This window comes from Pleurodeles waltl, chromosome 10, assembly GCF_031143425.1.
Source record: "Pleurodeles waltl isolate 20211129_DDA chromosome 10, aPleWal1.hap1.20221129, whole genome shotgun sequence".
Lineage (NCBI taxonomy): Eukaryota > Metazoa > Chordata > Amphibia > Caudata > Salamandridae > Pleurodeles > Pleurodeles waltl.
The window spans coordinates 295,692,394-295,715,722 of record NC_090449.1 but is presented as its reverse complement, the minus strand read 5'-3'; the positions used below and the strand labels follow the sequence as shown (position 1 = coordinate 295,715,722).

Genomic DNA, 23,329 nt, shown 5'->3' with positions numbered 1-23,329 from the left:
CCCAAGGGGAGGCACTTACCCTGTGAGACTCTATCAGGCAGAGGTCAACAGCAGAGGCCAGTCCAGGTCCACTTGCCACTGGTCAGTCTAGTACTTCCAGAAAAAGATATCTTGCAGCCTGTACCTCTGTTGCTTGAGCAAGAGATGGAGTGAACTTCTTTGTTCTGGGTACATGAGAGAGCAGGTGCAGACCCTCAGGCCTCCTCTCCAATCAGACAGGTGGTGCAACCTTTTTCTGATCTTCCCCAGGGCCAAAAAGTGTTCTGACGTGGGTGACTGAAAGTGCCACATTCATGCCTGGCGCTGACAAGTGGTGTGAAAGTTCCCGGCACCAACCCTCCTCACTTCAGCTTATTTTACCAAATTACTAAGGACTTCAGCCACGTTGAACTTGGCCTCTGAAGCTTTGGGTGTGCGTGGGGAGTGTAGTCTGGTTATCTTTGTGTCATCCCACATCTAACACTAAAATCCAGTTTGAGCTGCCACTATACCCACAGTAAACCAGGGAAATCTGTTAGGCCAAAAGCAGAATCCTTCAGCAACCATACAGTGGACCCACAAGCACTGTCTTGCTGTTCTGTTCTTCCACTTTCAAGTATGCTCCAAGTATTATATATGATGCCAGCAGACAGACTGAATTGGTGAATTTACAGTGCTACTGCCAGGCTACTATGGTAGGACCAAAACCTTATTTGCACTGCCAGTGTTATAGATAGCACGATAGCCGCTGCAGTCCATTAGTGGCATTCAACTTCCAGACCCTGGGTACTGTTTTCTAAGGCCTTACAGGCAAATTAGCTATGCCAGTCAGGAAAATGGCATTCAACTATGTTTTCAATGGGGATCACGGGCACTTTACTACAAGTTGGAAGGGGTAAAGTGCACAGAGTTCTAAAGCAGACAGTATTATAGGGTCAAGCAAAAGGTGAACAATCCTGGGTGAACACGTAGAAAAGGCTGATTTCCAACACATCCCAAATCCTGACTTTGTATAGATCTAAATGCAAATCCTTGGTCGATTCCTCCCTCAGTGTCTGGACAGTATCCTACATGCCATCAGTACTTCCAATATGCAACACATATCGCGTATTCAAGAAGGTCTTTCATTGTTTCTCCTAGCGGATTCCAATATTGGAACGTCGCATCACTATTGCTTGCTTCCATTCTTTTGCAGCTATCATAGTATGGCATACTAGGCTTTATCCTCCTGCTTCATGTGCTGTGCTTTGTCTTTTGTCAGCTGTTCTTAGGTCTATGGAAAAGAAAGATCTTTGAATCTATTGCAAAATCAGTTTTTTTTGGGCCTACCCATTAATGCCCACACACAGATTTAGGGGTTGTGGACAATGGATATCTGTCACAGTTTCTGCAAATGATAGGGAATGAATTCTATATGAGTCATCAGAGGGACAAGACCTAAATGTGCGATAAATGTGTTCTTTTGTGTGTGACATCAGTCTGGCATGCCAAGAAACATTTTATGTAATCTGTTTGGTGTCCGATCAGCCCTGTACAATATCCTAAACTGATCTGACAGTTCTAGGAGGCTTATTCAGATACCACACCCCTTCCGCCCATTCTCTATCAGTAAGTACCATGTACCTTGTCCACGCCCCTCAGGAATTCACTGTAGTCACAAAGAAAGGGTGTTACCACCCTTCTACCACTTCTCAGCCATAACAACAAAGATATGACTGCATGCACCTTTCGTCCTTTAGTTTCCAGCTGCCTCAACTCAGTTTTTCTGTAGTATTTCTCTGCTGAGGTTCACCTTAAACTTGTCTGAATTCTGTATACACATGCCCTGTATGCAGATCTTAAAGGCTTTCCATTGAAAATAGTGTTACTACTCGAACCATCAGTAGTGTTAAAATATTTGTCTATATGGTCCATGAAAAAGTCCTTTTTATCAAGTAAAAGTGCCCCTGTAATCTCCACATAAGAACTTTAATTCTCATCCTGCCCCTATTCAGTGTATCAACAATGGGTAATGATCTCAAATATTGCATCCTGTATAGTCTGCATGTGTCGTCATACCCCTCTTCTGGGTGGGTTGCACAACCTTAACCGTTCTTGAAAGCAATGTGTGCATGGTAGTGTGAGAACCTGATCCCATCATGGTGTGCAGAGGTCACTTTAACAGCACTTTTGAGATATTGGATACAGAAGGACGTGTGCTGTAGTTATGAGGCTGTTGTGTGCTGCATGTAATTTCCCAGCTTTCTGAGCTTGACTTTTCCTAAATGATGAAGGACAACACTCAGTCCACTAGTCAATGAAACTGGTTGTTTCAAGAATGGTGATTCTTTTTGGGCAACAATCAACTTTGTGTATCGAGGTGTTCATCTTCAACTTTCACCACCCAACTACTTCATGTGTGTTCAGCATTTTTGTCTTCAAAAGATCTTATGCCATGATTGGAATTAGTCTAGGTGCCTGTTCCATAGCCAGGTGTTGCTGTTCTAATTCCACATCTGCGTCTAATTCTGTGACCACTGAGTCCATATAATCATCCTAGGTTTTCTGCCCTGCTGTTCTCAACATTGACGATTTGGCCACTAAGCCTGTATCCTTTTTTTCTACTGTTTGCTTCCCCATGGTACCCTCCTTTGTGGCTCCAGTATCAACATCTTGTGATCTGCAGCCCACCACTCAGCCTATTCTTTTGCTGCCCCTGCATCAGCGAAGTAGTGGTATTTTGTGCCCTCCAACACATGCATCTTGTTTGAAAAGAGCAACATGTACTAGAGACTCAGTATTCAGAGGTCATTTTGGACCTCCGTGAAATGTGCAGGACTGCCACTGTAAAATCTGAAAGTCTTGCTGTCATGGACTCTAAAAGCACCATTTTGTCTGACTTTGTGGAGCTCTTCATTTCCCTCCCTCTATTTTAACAATTTGGCTACCAGTGGCCGGGGAGGAGCACCAGGCTGAGGAGCATTGCTTGTAAGCTGTGCCCATCCGAAAGTTACAGCAGTGGTAATCTAGTTTTCTGAAGACATTTCCACCAGTGGGCCCTCAATCTTCACACTGGGGCTCGCTATCCGTAGGTTACTCCTTCTGGACCTCCCTCTGAGTACTTGGCCCGGTACTCCAAGAATTTCTACCGTTACTGAAGTTCCTTTCACTTGTTTCTGTAGTTCTCTGTGTGATATTTTGTTCTGTCTGCTCTTAGCAGAGTCAGGTCTGTTGACACAGTATCAATTTTAAGTTCCAAGACTTTGAGGAATTCACTCATCGGCTCGAGAATGCCATCTAAATTTACTGTTATCTTCGTCACCCCTAGCACTGTCTCTGTAGCTTTGCTATAGTCATTAACTACTGATGCTGTTTTAGTAGCTTGTGGTGCAGTAGATTTGAACACTTACATGAGTGCATTTGGTGAACAGTGACCACGTAGCTCGAATTGAGCATACTGGTTCACTACGCACCTATGTCTAACAATGATTATAAGGTGGCACTGTCCTACCTGGGTGGGGCTAGGTGGTCAAATGATGAAGCATGACACTATATAGTGTGTGAGACCACCTAGTCCATAAAGGAAATACCCCCTCCCCACACTCACCCCACACCGCCCGTTTTAGACACCCAGCGAGGTCTAGGAGCCCACGGATAATTTCTCGTGACTGTAGCTCCATATCATTGGTGAACCCCATACTTTTCTGTGACTGAACTCTTTATGTGAACTGCCGTTGACATTGTTCTACCAGATGGATAGGCTGTCAGTGTCCCTGATCTGGGCAGGTAAGAGGAGTAGGGTCCGTCTGAAGGTACTGAAGCTCGACCTGGTGGACGGTGGAATGGATGTGCCGGATCTTCATTTATATTACATGGCAGGTCTGTTGCAGTATGCAGCCCTTTGGTGCGATGATGGACCTAACTGGGAGAAAACCCTGCTGGATGGACAGTACAAGTAGCGGAGCTCCCGACACTCCTTATGAGTAGTGCTGGACTCCCCAAGAGTTATGTACCAAGACTTTTGGGGCCTTATCCGATGAAACTAACTTGTTCAGGGGAGGGTTTGGCGAAAACACAGTTTAAATTATATCCTAACTGTAATAATTTATTCCTATTGTCGGACTAACACAGGGCTTCTAACACCCGTCTTCTGAGGAATGATTGTGGGGCTGTTAGTTTGGCATGTAAAGTCTTTCTGTGCAAAAAGACTATTCACCAGTGGCGATACCGACCGAGGGTGTATTACAAGATGCATCACAAAATCATTCCCAAGCCTCTACCCGGAGAGCTGTACTTCTTAACAAAAGGGGTGGGCACTTTGGTATTGTGGCCACCCATATGGAGCAGAGTTATGAATATTTATCCTTCAGCGACTCTGACTGTAGGAGGCTGGACTGGCTTGTAGTGAGTACCAAGGGGTACTTGCACCTTGCACCAGGCCCAGTTATCCCTTATTAGTGTATAGGGTGTCTAGCAGCTTAGGCTGATAGATAATGGTAGCTTAGAAGAGCAGCTCAGGCTGAACTAGGAGACGTGTGAAGCTACTACAGTACCACTTAGTGTCATATGCACAATATCATAAGAAAACATAATACACAGTTATACTAAAAATAAAGGTACTTTATTTTTATGACAATATGCCAAAGTATCTTAGAGTGTACCCTCAGTGAGAGGATAGGAAATATACACAAGATATATATACACAATAGCAAAAATATGCAGTATAGTCTTAGAAAACAGTGCAAACAATGTATAGTTACAATAGGATGCAATGGGGAAACATAGGGATAGGGGCAACACAAACCATATACTCCAAAAGTGGAATGCGAACCACGAATGGACCCCAAACCTATGTGACCTTGTAGAGGGTCGCTGGGACTATTAGAAAATAGTGAGAGTTAGAAAAATAACCCTCCCCAAGACCCTGAAAAGTGAGTGCAAAGTGCACTAAAGTTCCCCTAAGGACAAAAGAGTCGTGTTAGAGGAATAATGCAGGAAAGACACAAACCAGCAATGCAACAACTGTGGATTTCCAATCTAGGGTACCTGTGGAACAAGGGGACCAAGTCCAAAAGTCACAAGCAAGTCGGAGATGGGCAGATGCCCAGGAAATGCCAGCTGCGGGTGCAAAGAAGCTTCGACTGGACAGAAGAAGCTGAGGTTTCTGCAGGAACGAAAAGGGCTAGAGACTTCCCCTTTGGTGGACGGATCCCTCTCGCCTTGGAGAGTCGTGCAGAAGTGTTTTCCCGCCGGAAGGACGCCAACAAGCCTTGCTACACGCAAATCGTGCGTTTGGCGTTTTTGGACGCTGCTGGGGCCCAGGAGGGACCAGGAGGTCGCAAATTGGACCTGCAGAGAGAGGGGACGTCGAGCAAGACAAAGAGCCCTCACTGAAGCAGGTGGCACCCGGAGAAGTGCCAGAAACAGGCACTACGAGGATGCGTGAAACGGTGCTCGCCGAAGTTGCACAAAGGAGTCCCACGTCGCCGGAGACCAACTTAGAAAGTCGTGCAATGCAGGTTAGAGTGCCGTGGACCCAGGCTTGGCTGTGCACGAAGGATTTCCGCCGGAAGTGCACAGGGGCCGGAGTAGCTGCAAAGTCGCGGTTCCCAGCAATGCAGCCCAGCGAGGTGAGGCAAGGACTTACCTCCACCAAACTTGGGCTGAAGAGTCACTGGACTGGTGGGGTCACTTGGACAGAGTCGCTGGATTCGAGGGACCTCGCTCGTCGTGCTGAGAGGAGACCCAAGGGACCGGTGATGCAGCTTTTTGGTGCCTGCGGTTGCAGGGGGAAGATTCCGTCGACCCACGGGAGATTTCTTCGGAGCTTCTGGTGCAGAGAAGAGGCAGGCTACCCCCACAGCATGCACAAGCAGGAAAACAGTCGAGAAGGCGGCAGGATCAGCGTTACAGAGTTGCAGTAGTCGTCTTTGCTACTATGTTGCAGGTTTGCAGGCTTCCAGCGCGGTCAGCGGTCGTTTCCTTATCAGAAGGTGAAGAGAGAGATGCAGAGGAACTCGGCTGAGCTCATGCATTCGTTATCTAAAGTTTCCCCAGAGACAGAGACCCTAAATAGCCAGAAAAGAGGGTTTGGCTACCTAGGAGAGAGGAAAGGCTACTAACACCTGAAGGAGCCTATCAGCAGGAGTCTCTGACGTCACCTGGTGGCACTGGCCACTCAGAGCAGTCCAGTGTGCCAGCAGCACCTCTGTTTCCAAGATGGCAGAGGTCTGGAGCACACTGGAGGAGCTCTGGACACCTCCCAGGGGAGGTGCAGGTCAGGGGAGTGGTCACTCCCCTTTCCTTTGTCCAGTTTCGCGCCAGAGCAGGGCTAAGGGGTCCCTGAACTGGTGTAGACTGGCTTATGCAGAATTGGGCACATCTGTGCCCAACAAAGCATTTCCAGAGGCTGGGGGAGGCTACTCCTCCCCTGCCTTCACACCATTTTCCAAAGGGAGAGGGTGTCACACCCTCTCTCAGAGGAAGTTCTTTGTTCTGCCATCCTGGGCCAGGCCTGGCTGGACCCCAGGAGGGCAGCTGCCTGTCTGAGGGGTTGGCAGCAGCAGCAGCTGCAGTGAAACCCCAGGAAGGGCAGTTTGGCAGTACCAGGGTCTGTGCTACAGACCACTGGGATCATGGGATTGTGCCAACTATGCCAGGATGGCATAGAGGGGGCAATTCCATGATCATAGACATGTTACATGGCCATATTCGGAGTTACCATGGTGAAGCTACATATAGGTAGTGACCTATATGTAGTGCACGTGTGTAATGGTGTCCCCACACTCACAAAGTTCAGGGAATTGGCTCTGAACAATGTGGGGGCACCTTGGCTAGTGCCAGGGTGCCCTCACACTAAGTAACTTTGCACCTAACCTTTACCAGGTAAAGGTTAGACATATAGGTGACTTATAAGTTACTTAAGTGCAGTGTAAAATGGCTGTGAAATAACGTGGACGTTATTTCACTCAGGCTGCAGTGGCAGGCCTGTGTAAGAATTGTCAGAGCTCCCTATGGGTGGCAAAAGAAATGCTGCAGCCCATAGGGATCTCCTGGAACCCCAATACCCTGGGTACCTCAGTACCATATACTAGGGAATTATAAGGGTGTTCCAGTAAGCCAATGTAAATTGGTAAAAATGGTCACTAGCCTGTTAGTGACAATTTGAAAGTAATGAGAGAGCATAACCACTGAGGTTCTGGTTAGCAGAGCCTCAGTGAGACAGTTAGGCACCACACAGGGAACATATACATGCACACCTATGAGCACTGGGGCCCTGTGTGACAGGGTCCCAGTGACACATACATATAGGCCACAAACCTATGAGCACTGGGGTCCTGACCAGCAGGATCCCAGTGACACATAACAACCATACTGAAAACATAGTGTCTTCACTATGAGCACTGAGGCCTGGCTATCAGGATCCCAGTGAGACAGTGAAAACAGTGACAAACATCCTGACATACACTCACAAATAGGCCAAAAGTGGGGGTAACAAGGCTAGAAAGAGGCTACCTTCTCACACTGACTTCAGAGTCTATTTTCCTGGGCCCTCAGTGGGTCTGAGAATAAACATTACTGCTAGGGTTTCATACATCATACACACACCTTCTTCCCCGCAGGGATCTATCTTGAAGGACCCCCTCCTCCAGGCTAAGAATAGTCCTGAGGGCACCATGCCTTGACCTCTGAACTGCCTCCGAAGAGAGCTTGACAGTCTGAGTCTACAGAGGTCAGCCTTAACACTGAGAGCCCGAGGATCATGTCTCGGAAGGGAGATTGTCTCAGATGTAGACTTTGAAGACAGCCTCTAGCTGGACTCCGAATGATGAATGGCAGATAAGGATTGACCCAGTCTCCTGCCTGATCTTTGCACAACCTCTTTCACCCAAACAAACCCACACCAAGAAGTGACCCTTTACCTTTGACCAGGCTCTGGAGAGCTTAAGGCGTACCCACTACCTAAAAAGAGGACAAGAAAACCCACACCTCCAACTTCACCCTCATGCTGTCCATCCTGGGCAACGTCCATTTACATAGACTTGCATGAGGACCCTTTGCAGACCTCCAAACCCATGCTATGATCCACTACCCATGGATGACTGAGATGACCCTTGGCACGAAAACACTTTGGATCCACCAGGTGGCCCCATGTTGCCATCATATCCTGTCAAACCGTCTTCACCCAACGACACAACAATCTACCCTGGAGTCATACTATGTGTGACAAACTACTTCAAAACGAAACTCCATGTAGAGGCAGGTTGCTTCATTATTGCGATGCACTCCAAAATGAAGCATGATCAGTGTTTGCTGGTAGCTTCAAAGACCCTGTCAAAACACAAGTTCTTGGGTTAGAGAAAAACTATGAGCTATTACTGCAATATTCCATAGTCATTCACAGACATGTTCAACCCGATTCTCTTGATGGCCACATTGCATGTAAATAACATTCATGCAGGGAACAGCTGATACACCTCCACCTGATAAATAAAAAGATTGATGCCATGGGCAGCTGTAGGGACTACCACGTAATGGCAAATCTCCAACTGTCAGCCTTCTCCCCTATGCTATGCTACGGGAGTGTTTAGAGAAGTTCATTGAGCCCCTTTCAGATGCTTACAGAGGGCAAGGGAAAGAAGTTGACGAGGGCAAATCCTTTTCCCATGCAAACGGCACACCTTAGACACCATTAATACAACATCCTGTGAGCCCAAAACTGCTATCTTCCTCTGCCACCACCCTTGGCTCAGGGTGTTTGGCGTCTGACCCGAGGTGCAGCAGCACCTCATTAACGATTACCTCTTTGGACCAGAAGTTGACTTTCTCTTGAGCCATCCCAAGCAGCATAAGTTTGGGCTTCGCCACCAATATCCATGGACAGCAGGAACAAACCAGCTTCCCACATTGATTACTATAACTGATGCAGCAGTCCTTTCAGGTAAGTCAGGCATTCAAGCAATACTTCAGATGCAGCTTCTGTGGCAACATCCACCAGTGGTGCCCAAATCAAGGTTAGCTCTACCTCCAAACAGTGACCTTCCACACACACCTTCCTGTCTAGTAACTACTAAATTTCAATTGGGAGAAGCATTAGGTTGTATCTTCCCAGGGAGAAGGATATAACCATCAACCAGTATGTGCTTCTCTATAATCGCCCATGGCTACTACCCAGAATTCCAAACCACTGCACCCAGAGTACCACCCAGGGGACACGTCAACGAAGCCTACATAAAGCTGCTGCTGTAAAAAGTGGATATGTTTCTCCAGAACGGAGCAATAGAACCTTTTCCACAATAACAGCAAGGACAAGGAGTCTGTGCCCTTTTCTTTCTTATCCCCAAGAGAAACTGGACATTGTGGCAGATACTAGATTTCCGACTGATCAGACGTCACGTCAGACAACTTCAGTATAACAACTCTCCAAGACATCCTTCTACTTTTATGCATCAGGAAACTACATGGCAACACTTGACCTCAAGGACACCACTTGCAATGATCCATCCAGCCAGTACCTCAAGTTCACAGTAAGCGAAGTTAATTATCAATTCAAAAACTCCCCCTTTACACAGTGAGTTTAACCAAAGTCCTCTCAGAAGCAGCATGCTTCTTTGGGGAAACTGCAGACATTTCTTAACATACCTAAATGGCTGAGCTAAAAATGCCTCAGTCGCACTCAAAAAGCTATCTTCTCAACTCTTTGAGATTCACTATTGGTACTGTAGATCCTGTCTTTGTCCACCAATAGATGCAAGCATTCTTGGATCCAGGCACAATACAGGGAGCAGCAAACCTTATCCTAGCAACAACAGTGATGGTATTTCAAAGGCTGCTTCCCCTTTACCACACTTTCTGCAGGAACGAAACTGTTGAGTGATTGTGTCTTCCATTGTCCTGTTCCCAAATGCCCAAAAGTACATGCGTCGTCTGCAAGAGTCCTTTTCAAGACAATGATCACAAGTGACTGGATGAGATGATATAATATTGGTCGCGTCCAGTGTTCAGGACAAACTCCAACGGTGGAAAAGTACATTACTGGACAGGTGGTTCCTCAAAAGCAAGTGACAATCCACACAGATAGCTCCATCCTGGAGTGTGAGCGCACACAGCCCAGCTCACATCCAGTCAGTGGTCTCCACAGCAACATCACCTGCACATCAATGTACTGCCGCTGATAACAGCTTGGGTAGTGTTGCAAGCCTCTTGCAAATTCATTCATTGTAAGACAGTGCTTGTTTGCACATATACTATGACCACAGTGTACTGCTTGCAGAAACAGAGGAAAGTTCTAATGACAATTGTCCAAGCTAAACAATTATACACTTGGTCAGCATTTCTTCACTTGTGGTCTGGGAATCACTGAGGGTCCGTGAATGCTTAGAAATTTCAATTATATCCACAGATTTAAAAAAAACACATTGAAATCACAAATGGGAAATCAATGCTAATCAGTTTCCACTGAGCGCATCCCAGTGGTAGACATGTTTGTTACACATAAGACCGCAAAATGCCCAAGCTACACCTCCAGGAATCTTCAGCCACAGATCATATGCAATGCTATATCAGTCAGCTGGCCAGGAATCATTGCTTATTTCTCCCCACTTTTCACTCATTTCATATCCTTTGATCAGTCTTTAATTTCAGTGGAGTTGGAACATAACCATGTAATGAAGGGCTGTGAATTGTATGTGCTTCATAATAGTATTGAAAGGCTGCATTTTCAACTCCTCTTCAAGAGTTACAACAAAGGGAAGAATTGCCTCTGTCCCCTGGTGCATGGAACCAAGGGCCAGATGTAGCAAAGGTTTTTACCCATTCTGTGACTATGGGAAAAAGTGTTCGTACATATGTCCCTAAATCCCTTGGCCATCTGTAGAATGATGCATCTTTTTGAAATTTGAGATGTTTAACCATGTCTTCGTAGTTGGCTGTTGGTGCCCACTGTGTCGACAGGACTGTACATGCCCTTTAAGACATTTAAAAAAGTGTAGACCCCCTTTCTGCTTTGGGCACCCTTTTTCCAGAGATAATAATAAAGTCCAAGTTTGTGGCTCACCTATTTCTCAGCCTGCCCACCATTCAGATGTTGCAACATCTAGCTTATCTTTCTTCATCCATGACTTAAATTTCCCATGACTTGTATGCGACTCTGAAGGCTGATACTTTAGCCTTCAATCCACCCACCTTTTTCTCAAGATCTGATTTCCTCGCCTCACTTAGCAAACTGTTTGTAACCTTGCACAGATCTTCTCTTATTAAGCCCAAATCTTTTCTAGCCATTGGATGTGGACTGAGATAAAAACTTTTTGCACCGTCATGGTGCAATTCCTGGCTTAGATCACGCTCGGAGTCATGAGCCCCATTGAGCTTGCCCTGTCTTTTGCGGGTAATGCTAGCTAAGAAACCTAGCATGAACATTACCAATTTTGTGATACTTGGCATAGTATTGGCCAAGAGACAGTTTGCCATCAGTTGGAAATACCAAGTATCCTGGATGTGTGCCCCTGGAACCTTGTTTGACAAAAACGACCTGATGCAGGAATATACTCCAAAGCTACAGGTGCGAAACTTCAGTAAGGAACCTTGGGCTTGAACATGTGTTAACAGTTATTCTGAACATACTTGATTATGTGTGAGGTCACCTGACACCAAGAGATGAATACAAATTGTAAAATTCTATAAAATTCTAAAGGAAAAAAATCATTTTTGGAGCTGGGAGTTGAATTTTGCTTTTTTTCATCTGCGGAGTGGACAGTTGGTTGGGTGTGTCTGAGGCATTGGCGAGATGCTTGCTTGTTCTTTATGTAGTTTCTAGTTTGCAGGATGGGCGGCTAAACTCTTGAGGCTTTTGGGATGATGTACAAGGAGAATAGGAAGTGGTATGACCCAGAGACCAGAAAGGTTCATTTTATTTGTGTGAAGTTCTGTGGTCAAGATGAAATGAAGCAAGGATGTCTTTTCACTGTATAGTTAGTGTGCATTCAAACAAGTGAACAAGAAGGTGGCATTTTTTTGCATGTTCTAAAGAATCGCTGAGTTGAAATTGTTGATATTGTCTTTGGGTAAGATACTATTGTCTCCTTTGTGATGACATTGTTCCTATGTTGTAAGGCTTTTTAATGTGTGCCATGCTGTCTTAATGAAGAGAAGAGGTTCACGTGGCGCCCCCCCTTTGCCTGTTATTTTTTCAAGTAATGCGTTAAGCCCTAAAAGTTCCTTTGCGTCGGTTAACTGTTCTTTTCCCCCTCATCTAGGTTAGAGCATGAAGTAATTTTAGAAGAATCTAGCACCTTGATGACAGGTGCCCTGGAACTGAATATTTGTAGAGAGCCTATGGGGTACCACTGTAGTCAGATGGTGGGCTCCAGAATAAAGGATGCTAGCATTGAATCTGGAAGGGAGAATGGCTGTGTGCTTTAGGATTTTGAGCGTTTAAGTGGAACAACATTTCTGTTTACTCTAGTCAGTGGTTTACTTGAGAAGAAAAGCAAGTCTTTAAGTGTAATAGCAATTCTCAGCAGGTAAGATAATAATGTGATTTTTAAAGCGCATAGCTAGTCCTTGCGGAGTGTCCCAGTGCCATGGTACTGACAGTGGACGAGGGGTTACACAGTCTGATGGAAAAGCTCACTGCAAGTCAAGAAAACAGGTCTTTAACTTCTTTCTGAATAGGAGTTCAGATGGGGCTTGCCGAATTTCCACAGGCAGAGTGTCCAGGCTTTAGGAGTTACGAGGCAAAAAGAACTGCTTCCTGCTCTGATCCTCTTGAATTTCGGGGTGATGGCCCATTTGTATTCTGACATTAATTCAATCTGAAACTGTAAAGGCGTTTGCCACTGAAAATTCTAAAATGTAATTGTTTTTATTTTCCATAGTATACATCATCATCTTGTTTCCTATTTCAGGTTTAAGGACACTATGACAAATACGATTGGAAACCGTGAGACTGAGAAAGCCCTTCAGCTCGGGTATATGTACAGCCCTGCAGATGCCCTGAAAGTGGGCTTGGTGGATCAGTTGGCATCTGCAGACAAGGTGGAGACAGTGGCCTCCACTGTGATGTCTGAGTGGTTAGCCATCCCAGGTAGGAATTTGTTAGAACATTCCACATGTGTGTTTTTAAGCATCCCCTCTGCAGGTTTGGGCTTTGTCCAGAAAATCCCTCCGACAGACCGCCATGTATGAAAGTGCGCAACATGGAGATGTGGGTGAGAGCAAAGGTAAGAGTGAGTATTTTCCAGGTAAGTTTGTTGGCCACACTACTCGAGGTTCCAGTTTTCTTTCAAGAGGGTTTAATTGTTAGAGCCTTGGGTTGCATGGAGCTGCATAAATGTGTGATTAGGCCTTGAAGGTTTTGGCATCATGCAGTAATGTTCGTGTCTTGAAATTAGGGTGTTCATGTGAGGAAGTGGAGATGGTGGCCCTTCTTGTTGCATGCAGCCTATAACAGAGAACTATCACTAAGGGTATTATGGCTTTCTACACTGCTGTTTTACATAGTTAAAACCGCCCTCTGGGAAGAAATCGCTGAATCTAGTTTTTGTAGCAGCGTCCTTGATTTCTCTTCGCAGTTCTGAATGAACTTGGATTGATGCAGGAGCCGGAAACTCAGTGAATATTGAGTCCGAGTTCTACAGCACATTTTCTACCATGCTAGGACAGTGCAGAAAACTGTATCAATTTCAGACCTTTTAGTCATGGTCTGTGAACTGCAGTGATTTGTAACACAATGGGCCTATTTCACCTGGGTGCAAAGGTATTATCTAAGCCAAGGATGCATACTGGATTTGGCCATTTTACAGCAAGGACTTTAGACTTGTAAAGAAATGTTAAGGTAATGATAGAGGTGTTATTGAATAAATAAATAACAAAATGATGGATGAAATGATTGAATTACTCTCAGCCAATCACCCTGGGACGCATTTCAGTCCATTGTTTTTCACCCACCATGCCCACTCTAGACAAAGGCTCACCTTACGCAAATCAGCATGGTCGGTACTGATTTGCCTAAGACAGGCCTCTGTCTAGTGTTGCATGGTGGGGGAAAACGATGGGCTGGAATGCAATCCAGGGCGTTTGTCAATAGCTGAGATTGAATAAAGGCTTCCGTCCATCACTTTGTTCTTGTTGCAACTGATGCCCAATGTATGATGGGTATGCCCAGATGTGGGCCAATGCTTAGTGTGCAACAGAACTTAAGCTACACTCTACTGATAAACCCAACTGATAAACCCAATGTAACATAAAACCAGTGTGGGGTTAGGCAAATCAGTACCGACCATGTTCCTCATGAGAACAGTCCATCCTGAACTGCACCCCGTAGGGACTACAAGCAAACCCAGACCGTTTTCACCCTACTTGAGGCTCGTCAGCAGAGTGTAGCTTGAGTCATGGAGCACGGGACCACGTCTGGGAATAACCATCACACTTAGAATGTCCGCTGCAACAACCGATTTTAAAAAAGAACTTTGTGTGGTCAAGCATTTTATCACTGTTGGTTGCCTGCCAGAGAAGTGCAGAGCAGGTTAGTATCTAATCGGTTCTCAAGACTGGTGAGAGCCACACTGTGGGTTCACTTGATGATTACATCTGGATATCAGTTGATCCATATTCAAAGAGATTTCACTGACTTCGTACTTCACAGAAATAGGTAGTCAAAGGGACATTTAATAATAAAGAGGTCTGACAGGAATCCCAACTTTAAATACTCCCCAATAGTGGGAAATAGATTGTTCTTGGCGACTGGGATAAAGAGCACCATATTATTTGTGTATAATGATATGAGACGTTTTTGGTTCGCAAAACTGAGGGGGCTGTAGGAGTAATACTGGTGTTGTCTCTATGCAACTGCAGTCTGCATGCAAGTGGTTGTAGTGCTAGGGCGAATAAGATTGGGAAAGAAGCTTCCTTGCCTGGTGCCATCCATTATATTTACTGGGTAAAAACAAAATGCATTAGTATGAAAGTGCACAGTGGCGCAGGCGTAAAGGGATTTGATCTCATTGATAAAGGTAACAACACTCCCATCTGTTGAATATAATAGAAATTCCCATTGTAGTGAGTCATATGCTTTACTTGCATTCAGGAGCTCATCCTTTGATTCCGGTTCTGGATTCAGTTGAATTAGTGAAACACTGTTGCCAGATTATGTCTGATAGATCTAGCATGAATAAAACCCGATTGATCATTCGATACAAATTTGACGACAAGTGGAAGCAGTCAATTAGCTATTATTTCAACAAGTATTTTTACATCCCTATTTATGAGTGATAGTGGCTGATAGGATCAGTAAAGATGTGGTGCTTAGCCTGGTTTAAGAAGCATACTTCTGTTATGGAAAGAGGGAGAATATGACCTGCTCATGCTTTCTCGAATATTGTCAGTTCCCAAGTGGAAATCTACTTACTGTAGAATTCAGCCGGGAGACTATTTCTATCAAGTGCTCTGCCACCCGGCATGTCCTGGACAGCTCTTGCCATCTCTTTCATGGTGATGGGTTGAATTGGAAAGTCTTGGTGGCTATCTTCCAGCCCTGTGTGTGCAGTGCTATCTCGGTCCAGTGCACATCTCTAGCATGAGATTTGTACGCTCATAACTGTCTGGAATTTAGTGGAAGTTTGGAGAATGCGCTCTTAATCATGACATGGTTGCCCATCATCATTGGCTATTGTGATGGTATCTTTGGATGGCCATGGATGTTTGATCATTGTCCCACCAGGTCTTGCCCTCTCTTCAAAGGAGCATGCTGCTGCTTTCCCAGCATTTCTCTCCCTTCCAGCCAGATCAACAGTTGTGCTAATATGCATCACTTTTGTTTCCTGGTGCAGACTGTTAATAAATCTACCCCTAGTTGCTTTAAAAATGTATGTTTCTGAAAGCTTAGTCAGATACTGTCAAGTGCAAACAATTTTTTTTTTACTTTTCATTATATTACTTCTCGCAAACAATAAGCATTTGTTAACTTGAAACCTCAAATGAGCCAATTAAAGCCACATACAGTTTCCTAGTAGGCAGATTTGCTGATCAACCAATTGCACTTAACATTTCTTTCAGGTAGTGGGCACCCTGGTGGGAAGGCTTATTTCTTCTTTCACTGTCTCTTTCCCTTGGCTTCACAGAACATGAAACAACCCCTTTCTTCTGTGAGATTGTTTATGGAAGTATGTTTGCTGTCCCTTAGATGTTAAGGCACTCCATTGCAACCAGTACAGTAAATATCTTAATTTTAATTCCCTACTGACGCGTGACACAATAAATCAAATACACTGGGTTAGGGTGAAGCACATTATGCCCCACAATGATGAGAGTGGTGGATTTGCAAACTGTAAAGTTATTGTAACAGATTATTAAAATTACAAACCCCAACTTTTCATACTTGGTATACACCAGTAATCCATACTTGAAGGTAATTTGTATAATTCAAATCAATTTGAGATAGCCAACCAACAAAGGCAAGCTGTTTAATATTGTAATAAAGCAAATCAAGCAAGTCCCCTGAAAGTAGGTTCCCTAATATGTTAGGCTAGAGGAATCTGAAAATTGGTGAGAAGTCGCGCAGCAGTGATTCAGGAAATAAAGCCTTCTAAAGACAGAATCAAAGTGTTGTAAGTGAAAAATAAATCTCCTCTGAGGTGAGTGGAAAGGGCATCACATTCTAGCTAACTCCGCAATGCACAATTAAACAATGTCTTTTATAGTGAAAAGCAACCTCTTACAGTTCTATTGAAGAGTATTAATCAGCATCAAACATTTCATAGTAATGTAAGTTTCAGACTTCTTCCCAGCTATCACGCAATGGCGTTTCTGCTGCATGACCTTCAATGGATATCTTGTAGTAGGATGATGCAATTCAGTCAGCGTGTTCTTTCTCACAGGTGCGGAGGTTCATTACTCAGCACTCCAAGGAACTCATACTGATAAACTTTCACACTGAATCCAACACAGTACGATACAATTTATTTAACATGAAATGGTGTAGTTTCACTCCTGAAACGAGATAAAGGAGAAATGCATAGCAGAAAGAAAGGCATTTCAACCTAACTTGAACCATATTAAATTTGAAGCCTACATTAACAATGGCCAACTTTAATGTTAAAATCTCACTATATATATTCACTCATGGCTCAGATTAATGTAAATATTTGTGCAAAGCATACAGTAATGAAAATGCACCATCACAGGCTCAGATGGACGACTCATGATTGCCATCACAGCTCTAAAATTCATACTAACATTTTTTACGGGCCTCATCATGCGGAAAAGAGGGTATCTCAGCCTCCTGGACTCCCTCAGAAAACGATTTTTTCCCCTGCAATTTGCTTAGTCAACTGTCTTAATTTTACATAAAATGGTCGCAGAGTTTGGGTGTTACAGTGCACAGCTGTAGAGAATTCTGTAATGGAGATTCAAGCGTTTGTGGACTCTTGAAAGTGCCTATTGACAGCTTCATGTAACCCAGTATCAGGAGTCTCGGAGGGTGGGATATACCATTTGAAAGATCCTTAAACAGGTACCCTTTACGAATGTCTAAAGGCTGCGTTTTTGTGCTCTGGTAAGAGCCCTGTTTATATTTTGTTTTAACAAGCTGAAACGATTATTTAAAAGCTGGCTGTGACAAACTTGTAGTTGTACTTCCTATCTGGACCTATGTTCTTGCAGTCCCCATCCTTTCTCTATATATTTGGTCTGGGAAGTGTTGCAAATGATGATGCAAGTTACAGCAAATACTTACCTTCGACAAGATGAAAACACTTTTTTGGCCATGAACAATCCCTTATTACATATTCCTTGCACCTTTGCAGTCTTTGTGTCTTTTATATAGGCCCAGGTTTTTATAAAAAGTCAAATGACAACGTGAGTTCTAATGAATTACCAGACTTCAGGAGCATAGTTGTAGGCATGAACATAATAACAAGCATCTATCAGCGAGTCACCGTGAGCAGAACACTGTCTGGCCTAACAGTGAAGTAGAGAGGGACTGACACACCACCTACGATCCTAGCATCTGTGCTCCAGTCCTCTAATTCAGCAATCCTCTCAATCAGCCCCCTGCAGCAACTGGAACCTGAAATTATGCAGATAGCATTGCAAGATGCAAACTTAGAATGTACATCATCTTCTCCACCGATCACCTTTGGAAACAACAGATAAAGCACTAGCAGGTGCAACAAGGACTAAGATGGGAACTGGCCTGTTCTACTGAAACGCACAGTAAGCCTCACAGCACACCATGTTTACTCTAGTAGGCATGTAAATCAATTCACTGATCGGTTCTTAGTCTCTTTGGCTGGAGATTCTCCATGCTAGTAAGGGAAAGACTGCGCTGTAGTATGTTTCACAGACACAAAATGTTTGAAATTCCTCTCTGAATCACCTGTAATCAATTTGTCTACTTTTCCATAATTGCTATTAACTACACTTGTACATTCGTATTTGCCTTGTTCATTTGAATGAGATGCGCTGTATAGTATTTGTATGATTTCTTTTATTGCCTATTTGTTTTTTAATATTGTAAAACAGTGACACGTTTATAAATGTACCAGTACAATTATAGAAGTAAAAGCTAAAAGCAAATAATTGATGTAATATCTACCAACTTGTCTAGTTGCATGTATTCTGGCATGCTAGAATCGAATGACTTTGGTTGCTCTGCTGAAACATTGGAATCTTAAAGATCAAATTATTAAAGCTCTGAGTTTTCCTCGTGATTCCGAGAGCCTTTCTGTGGAAACAGATGTGTTTTTATTTCAGCGCAGTATCCGATGTGGTGAAACAAGGGATTTGCTAATAAGTTTTCATTTGGACACAGAGACTTCCTCAAACAAACTTAATATCTAAACCAAGAAATCAAGTACTGCTTCTCCATGCAGTTACTAAAAGAGCCTTCACCGTGGAGTACCTTACGCAGAGCTGAATATTTTTCATTACTATCTCTTATCTTAAAACTCATGAACTTTCCTGGAGAGCTGCAAATTCTAACACTGTCTTCTTATTGCAGACCATGCTCGCCATCTGACCAAGTCCATGATGAGAAAGCCCACAAGGGACCGACTTGTTACACACCGTGATGCAGACATTACCAGCTTTGTCAACTTTGTCACTAAAGACTCCATTCAGAAGTCATTGCAGATGTATTTGGAAAGCCTGAAACAAAGAAAGAGATAAGAACAATGATTCTGCCTTATTATTAGAGCTCTGAAACCTCGGGGCACCTTCCAGGGTGAACGGGTGGAATAACTGCTGATTTTAAAATTAATCTGGTCTACACCTCGTCTGTGACTCGATCTAATTGTTACATTGCCTGTTTCAGCATTAGCTCTTTTGTAGTGTCACATGCTCCCCGGAAGTGCACCGTTAGGTGTATGGGCCCCTAGTCCTTTTTTTGTTTTTTTTTCCCACAGATATCCACATACAGCTTTCCTACCACCCAGTTTGTTACTTCTATACTTCTACCTTAGAGTTGTGAAATTGCGCTCTGGTCCTAGCGGGATACTTCTAATGCTGAATCAGTATTTTTCTACTCAGTTTTACACTAACCTTTTTTACTTGCTGCTGGTGTTAATCAAGCCCCTCTGCTCTTGCACCAAGCTCGAATGCTCTTTTCCCTCACAAGACCCTCACCCTTTTCCATCACTCCTGGCATTACGCAGAACTTGCATAGTTCACCCCACCGAACATTGCATTGTCAGCTACACCAGACACCAAGCATCTTCAGAACAAGCGAGGGTCCAGAGTACCTTTTCACAATCCACAGAGTGCCCTTCGCTGCTCTGCAATGTTTGTTGAATTTACAGTTCCGAATCTATGAGCGTTCCATTCTTAGAGTTGTGAAAATTTGCGTTTGTGAATTTTGTGGCCTTTTTCAGTAGTGGTTATAATTTTAGTTCCTGTGCTCTGAAATGCATCTGCATTTTGGCTTCTGTAGTTCTTGAGGACCGGGATGACAAAGTGTTAGGCTTTGGGAATTCTGTGTCTGTATTGTTTTATTGTGATGCATAAAGACCAGGGGAGTCCATTTATATGTTTGCCTTTAAATCCTTGATACTGCCAGGCCCTGTAGTCTATGCTGCTGAGAACACTGGTATCAGTAATTAGGGGAGTTGGAAGTGCTAATAGATATTGCATTCTGAAGGCCAGAGGTTTATAAAAATGTTTGACCCTAAAGACCTAGGAGTTTGAAAGACAAATGTTCAAGGATTCATTCTTGAGTAACATTTAGAATCTGTTTTTATTATATAATTAATAAACTATATCATGTAATTAATAAACCTTTTTCTAATTTGCAAGAGACACCTTGTGAAATCTTTTCTATAATGCAGTTTGTAAAACTGTATTGGTAACCAAATTCTTCCTGACAGTGTTGTCTTTACTGAGGTCAAAGTAATCGTTAGAAATACACATGCCTTTCCCAGAATTCTCATGCCTGTGACTTGCGATGAAGGCCTCTTTCAGTGTATTGTGTAGGCAGAAGATTACCAATTTCAAAGTGTATATGCATTGGAATCTGACCTCTAAAAATCTATTTAGCCACTCGCTCTGGCGGGTCCTATTTTATCAGGTTGAGCTATTTTTAGGACCTACTCACCCCTTCTGGCGAGTTGACATGGACAGGTGTTCTATTCAGTCAGAAAGTGAAGGAGCAATAATTACGCCTTTACATCTTGTTCTTATCTTGATCCATTAGTACAGAGACAGAAGTAAAAAATCAGTTGCTCTTTTTACAGTTACTTAGTTCCAGGATTTTGTTGGGTGAGCTCTCTGACCTGATGTACAAAGAGTGTGAAATGAAAGGCTGTAGATTGGCTTGCTTTTCCTAACACACACTTAATAACTAAGTCGACTGTACAAATATTTCAAAATATATTTATGTAGTTGTGAAAGGCCATTTTTTCTTTTTGTTTTGTTGTCTGATGAAAAAATATTTTAATAGGATGAAAACAAATCGTAAAACTTCACTTGGTGGTATCCAGATGATAAATATGTTTTCTGAAACCCAATTTTCAGAATTTCAGATTATTGTTATCAGTAAAGCTTCAAGTTAGTGGGAAGGTTTTTGGATATTTATTGAAAGTTTACTATCAAATTACAGTGCAGTACCATATCATGCTTTAGTAATATATTTATTAAAAGTGAGTGTTTAAACATATAAACTGAGAAACATTCCTGCCCTGATGGCAATGCTATTAGTAAACTAAAAGGTAAGTCATGGATCATTTATACCGTATATGTGGGCTACATTCTTATCATATATGGATCAAAGGTTTAGTCTATTTATTCAAACAAAATAGTTTTTTCCTGTACAGCAGAAATGCTGAACTCTCATATTTGAAGGTCCACTCAGATTCGAGTATGAAGAAAATGACGAATAATATAATATTTGCCGAGGATCACACAGTTCAAGACCCGTTTACAGGTTAAGTACATTATACTCAGTTCGAGTAGATCATTCAAGTTACTCGACCTGCAGGTCTAGTAACATTTTTATGATTTTTCGAGGCCTGGGAATATATAAAGAAAAGAATGGCTGACTTCATCATGCCGATTGACACTCCTCCCACCACTGTTCTAACCATCTTGTCAACTACCTAAGCAGCCATTCTCTAAACATGTAGACTGCAATGAGAAAATCTGCTTAGTTATGTTCAAGGTTTATTTATTTTTTATTTATAACATTTGTGATGTGACAAGTTATGTATTTTGCTTATTTCAGATCATTAATTTAACTTCAGAATATTGTGTTTTGATATATTTGACTAGACCTGCAAATCAGTGACAACAATACTGTAAAGCATAATTTTTAATCCCACATTTTTCAATGATGACTTGGCATTCCTGGCGCAAAAAGCATGATTGGATTTTGAGATGTTTACATTTCAAAAGCACAGCATAAAGTGCAGTTAAACGAAGTGAGACCAAGGGAAACAGATTTTAAAATGAAACTGTGTTCACAAGTAACTTGTTTTAAAAATGCTGGAATCTGAGGTTCAGAGAGGAGATGCAATTCTTCTGGTGTTTTGAAAGGAAGTTTGTTTGGTTAGCAGAGCAATATATTAAAGGTGTCAAAGCAAAAGCAGGGCCATCTATTGGCCTTATGCTATAGTACAACTTTAGAACCATGTCCCGCATTTTAGAATGACAAACTTTTGCGATCCACCGAGCTTTATTGAACATGAGGCAGGCGATGTTTTTAATATAACTAAAGATATGTTGTGTGGTAGTGCACTGTTATATGCAGACAGCACATTTTTCATTAAGATGATCACTAAATGTGCACAATCAGTTTTACTGAAAATATATTTCAGAAATCATAACGTGTGGAAATACATTTTCAGTGAATATTTATGAAATCGTGCATCACCAATTAAAGTGTCTTCATTTGTTCTGATCCAACTAAAATCCATCACATTTCAGAATTACAAAAAAAATGGCTTCTTTTTGCTTTCCAAACTGCTAAATGTTTGCAGTTTGACAGGTATTCAAGTTTTGTAGTGTGGTAAAAATGAAATCCTCCAGCTTGCCTTTCACACTTCATACACCCGAGCAGGATTGACACACATTACGCATTACTATTCGTTCTCTGACTGCAAACTGATAGGATTTCATAAACACCAGTCGTTGTGTTAAAAAATAAACAGCAGTAGACATAGCCTGACATTTGACCTCTGTCTTTGAAGCTGTAGCAAATGTGCCACGGTAAATACAGAATTTAGAGGCATCTTAATTTATTGCCTGGACTTTGGTGATCTGACAAAAATCGGCTCCCCACTGAGCATTGGGTCGCAACCTACAATGTGGGAAACAATGCATGATTAGTATCAAAATTCTTGATTGAAGGAGTCATTAGCCATCCATCTTATGGAAGTATGAAATTTCCAAATTAAGTTTTGTTGTGTATTTTATGGACATTGGAGTTCTAGCTTAATGAAGGAAAACGACCTCCCAACTAATAATCTAGTCCTTTACAGAAGTAAAGTTTATAATTTGTTTAATTTGAACTTCTTACCAGAGATCCTATTTTAACGTTAACATTTTTCTAGAATTTCTTGAGATTCTAGCCCAGGATAAAACTTTTCACGCTTCATACTTTTTCAAAGTTTCAGCGTGTTTCTTCAATGTAGAAAATAGAAGTCTGGTAAAATGTTATTGAAACTTTTGAAGTAGTTTGTGATATGTGTAGCTGCATCTAGTGTTGGGCTTTGATGTGTACGACTTGTTTTTTTCCAAAGAAGTCTTTCCAGTCTTGAGGTATATTGACTCCTCCTATGATTGGTAATGCACTTTGGCACCGTCTCTATAGTTAGATTGTTTTCTTTTGCCTTTCGGGTGTCAACTTGCATTACTTGCACTCTGACTTGATGCCACTTTGCGCTCT

At 42.8% G+C, this 23,329-nt stretch overlaps 1 protein-coding gene across 1 annotated transcript in view; it reads left to right on the top strand.

Moving 5' to 3' along the window:
• The window catches only part of ECI1 (enoyl-CoA delta isomerase 1), a 51,123-nt gene extending 30,878 nt beyond the window's left edge, over positions 1–20,245 (top strand). The window contains exons 6-7 of the mRNA XM_069210440.1: positions 12,864–13,042; positions 18,956–20,245. Coding sequence (XP_069066541.1) covers positions 12,864–13,042; positions 18,956–19,122 — 346 coding nt within the window. The 3' untranslated portion in view covers positions 19,123–20,245. The remainder of the gene's footprint in view (positions 1–12,863; positions 13,043–18,955) is intronic.
• The last annotated feature ends 3,084 nt before the right edge of the window (positions 20,246–23,329 follow it).